The sequence below is a fragment of the Prunus avium genome, chromosome 3, assembly GCF_965620075.1.
Source record: "Prunus avium chromosome 3, drPruAviu1.hap1.1, whole genome shotgun sequence".
NCBI lineage: Eukaryota > Viridiplantae > Streptophyta > Magnoliopsida > Rosales > Rosaceae > Prunus > Prunus avium.
In genome coordinates this window covers 9,374,829-9,379,077 of record NC_142286.1, presented here as the reverse complement: position 1 = coordinate 9,379,077, position 4,249 = coordinate 9,374,829, and the positions used below count along the sequence as shown (strand labels likewise).

General features: G+C 38.6%; 1 protein-coding gene across 1 annotated transcript; it reads right to left on the bottom strand.

Moving 5' to 3' along the window:
* Window positions 1-792: 792 nt before the first annotated feature.
* LOC148295572 (shikimate O-hydroxycinnamoyltransferase-like) lies at window positions 793-4,025 on the bottom strand. Its single transcript, XM_088249948.1, has 2 exons — window positions 3,394-4,025; window positions 793-1,945 (listed from the first exon to the last, which is right to left on the bottom strand). The coding sequence occupies exons 1-2, from the start codon at window positions 3,817-3,819 to the stop codon at window positions 1,034-1,036; spliced, it is 1,338 nt and encodes a 445-aa protein (XP_088106074.1). The 5' UTR covers window positions 3,820-4,025; the 3' UTR covers window positions 793-1,033.
* Between the last annotated feature and the right edge of the window lie 224 nt (window positions 4,026-4,249).

Here is a 4,249-nt window from a genome sequence, read left to right as displayed (position 1 = left end):
GAGTTCTTCTGCATTGATGTATGACTAATTTATGGTTTTGAGAAAGGAATTGGTTTTTTTTTTTTTTTTCTGGGAAGCCGAAACAAGTTAGGAAAAAAACAATAGAACAGAAAAGAATAGAAAAGAAAAAAAGAAAAATGGAGAAAACGGCAAAACAAAAGAACCAGAGCAACAATCCAAAATGGTGGAAGAGGAAGGAATAAGAAGGAAAATACAGCAACCCAAATGCTCCCCACCAGAAACACCCAAAGCCCCACAGTCAAAATCCAAACCCCCAACAAACTCTCCAATCCCAGAAGAAAGCAAACAACTGTGGAGAGGAGAGAAGAATAGGGAAGGACAGAGAGAAGGGAAATTAGAGGGAGAGACAGAGGAGGAGCTACCGTAAGAAATGAGAGAAGGAGGAGATGTAAGGAAAAAAAGAAAACTTCAGCCACGCAGATGGGGGAAGAAATGAGAATGGAAGAAGAAAGCGAGGAAGGAGCGACGAGTGCGAGAGAAGGGAGGGAGATGGAAGGAAAAAAATAAAAATAAAAGGAAGTAAAATTTCAGCAATACAGATGGGGGAAGAAATGAGAACGGAGGAAGAGAGGGACGAAGGAGATGGAGAGTTGGAAACGGGATATTAAATGTTGTTTTAATCTGCACCATAGAAACAATCAGCCGGTTAAAAACGAAACTCTGTAACAAGTTCGCATTTTAATAGTTCGTAATGGAGAATCTCCCATTTTGATAATCTCTTTACAAAGTTTTCGTACCTTTTTCTCTTTGAGGAATTTATGATTCCTACTCTTTTGATTCCAATATTCTTTTTATTTCATGAGAAAGAGAATCCTCTATTAAGAATCACAATACAACACAACCAGCATTGTGGACAACAAGTCCACCACACTTTCGAAATAAAGTTTCAACACTCAATCAAGCAACGTGCACGAACCAATACACAAATTCAAATTTGAACACCAATAAAGATGAAGGGAATAACAGCAATTCAAACCGGACAGAACCAAATTTCTTCGACCCTCGCATTTCCTCATATATCATACAACAACTTGGAAAATGATTTCAAGTGGTCAGAATGCAGAGAAATCATCAGTGATAAGCTCCCATCATTAGTTGCGCTTGGTAACAACAAAGCCATCCCGTCAAATTGTGTGCAAGGTCCCATGAAAGTGGGCCGACCCCAACCAAAATCAGCGTCGTGAATCGGCAGCCTAACCCAACTGTTTATCCGGAGATTCGGGCACCTCATAGACGGAGGCCCCATAACAAGTGGGGAAGCACAAGGACGATGAAGCTCAAGATAGTCAACGGCTGATCTGAGATAATCATCATCAATCTGGACCAAAGCATTATGAACACAGCTTGCAGCATACGATGTTGGTTTGGACTGGAGATCCCCAGCTGCAGCAATTTGTGCGACTCTAAAAATGACATTGCCAAAGAAACCTGGTGGGAGTGGGGGTTGAAATCTCGACCGTCCATCAATGGGAATGAGAAGTTTGGTGTCTTGATCATCTGGCAGTTTACGTGCCTTGCAAGCACATCTCCAAAGATGACCTGCCAACACCTCAAATGTGCTATACTTGATTGTATTAATATTCCCACCGTCATCTTCCACAGAGTTGGCTTTCAAGATGTTGAGCTGCTCCCGCGTAAATCTAAAAATGGACGTAGTAATTTTACTTGTGCTTTTCAGATGATCATAAGCTAATTTCATCTGTGGAAAAGGTTGATATTCAACGTGAGGAAATGCTGGCTGAGGTGGATCTCGGGCACGAAGTAACATCCTGTTCATTAAGGGTGGTTTAATATTTGAGAGATCAAGATCATCACGAGCGATAGCAGACCATGTATTTACAAAGTGTAGACTAGATGCTCCATCTGCAATTCGGTGGTCCACTCCGACTGAAAGTGACACTCCACCACATTTGAAATACGTTACCTGCGTTTGCATATATATAAATATATACTTTCTAAGCTCTCGGCATGATCGAGAATCCCCAATTTCAGTTAGTTAAGTTAAAATTTGCAAGACCCTAAACCACAAAGCGTGCATGTGCATTTTTGTATTTATGCATGTACCCAAATTATCTTGAGTGTCCCATCAAGTCTTAAATTTTGTTGATTTCATAAATATAGTCCAAAAAGCTGTAATATTGACAAACTATTGATATTTTTAAAAATTGGATGAAAATGACTGAAGTTGAGAGAATGATAAAGAAATATTTGATAAAACTTTAATATGTTAAAGTCAATAATATATTATTTTGAACTTTTGATAAAAAATAAAAAAAAAACTGGGTAGCTAAAAATATAGATTCACATAATATGGGTAATAACATCCCGTAGGAATAAGGGTGGTGCTAAGACACTACAAGAAAATCAGCCTTCTATGACGAAATTATATGTGACGCCCAATATTTTGTCACAGTTACGTAAGATAAGTGAGGAAATTTTATAAATCGTCACATAAGGGTCTTCACGGGATGTAAATTTTTTTTTTGCAGCCTTTTCATCACATAATATATTTTAGGATGTTCACAGATTCATTTGTTAAATCTGAGGATGTGCTGCAGCGTCGCTGGCCCAAAAGGAAAATAGAAATTTCTCCTCAAGCAGTCTAAAATTGACACATATACTTTCCAGCAATTAACTTATTTTAATACAAAATTTAAAAAATAATTTTTGGTTAACCAAAAGTTACTAATTTTTGGCTCCCCAATCACTGTCGCTGTGTTCAATAGTACCGCAGAGGCGAACGAGAGAGATAGGGGGAGGTGCTCGCTGAGATGACTTAACTGGATTTATTTTTTTTTTTTTTATTGTCTTTTTATAACAGATCCATTGGGAACAACATTGGGAACAACAGATCCCAAAATGAAAAGAAATCGAGACCATGAAAAGATCGAGATTCTAAACCCCCTAACCTTACCTAATACTAATAGAGAAAAGGTATAACCAGATCTGAAGGACCACATGCTGTCCTTACATTACAGACCAGAAGGTGCAGACACCCTCTAATTAACTTTACATTTATTTCCTAATGGACATTTATAATATTTAGTTTCCATCAATATGTTCTATGATTTGAAGGTTTTAATTATTTATTTTTCAGATCAATGAAGAGGAGGAATGAATCTTACAGCCTCTTCAACTATTTGAGAAGAGAAGTGCCATTAAACCAATAGCTAGTTGACCTAAGACTTGATAATTTAAAATGACAAAATTCAATGAAACATCTTATTCGGTTCCAAAACTAGATCAAAATTATGTAAAGAGTAACACGGGAGAGAATTTCTCCAGGAAAAGACATTTATAAATGATGCAACAAGAATATACGTATATACTCATACAAAATATAAAAGACCTTGGATGATAAATATTAAATACCTGTAACACCAAAAGGGGATTTGAGGATACTCCAACCGAGTAATCCATGGCGGGGATGAGTTTAAGGAAATCGGAAGTGGGCGCAAAATCGCCAAAATCATCAAGGACAGAGTTGCTCTCTGCCACAACAAAAAGCACTCCCTCCGCATTGCAATCAATCTCCCCACGGCCATTCTGGTCGTTTAGCTTGAATCGACCGGCCATGGGGTAGAAGGGCACGAGGACCTTGCTGAGCGCTTGCTTGAGCACTCTCTGGTCAAAGAAGTTTAGCTCACCGCTTGGTCTATAAAGGTAAACAAAGGACGTGTGAAAGGGTGGGAATGCTAGGTCCGAGTTGGAGAGCCACAGCGAGCCCCGAGGCGTCGACTCCTCTGCAGGTCTCACCATCGTTGACTCCCTTATGCTCACAGTCACCTTCTCCGTCATCTTTTCTTTTTCTAATGCTCTTTTTGTCTTTGGACTTTAATAGGAACACACTGTTCCTTTCCTTATGAGAAAAGAAGATTAGAAAATTAGGACCTCTTTCTTGTGATCACAACTTACAACACAAATACACGACTACAACCAGGATCGATCAAAAGTGAACGTTGAAATGGAAACTAAGGAAGATAGTAATAAATGTAAAATCTTAGAAGCTATAGACACCTCTAGAGATACATGCTTTAAAGCTGATAACACCCTCCATTTATATATAGTGCTTTGCGAAGGACTTTGCTAATGGCTGTCAGCTTAAGTGTGCTGTTGCACATGTTCAGTAGATCGACAGGTACAGAATATTAATATTAGTTGGAAATTTCAAGGCTCCACATGACTTTAGTGGGAAAGAGATAATCTAGTTTATGCAAGCCCGTTTTCT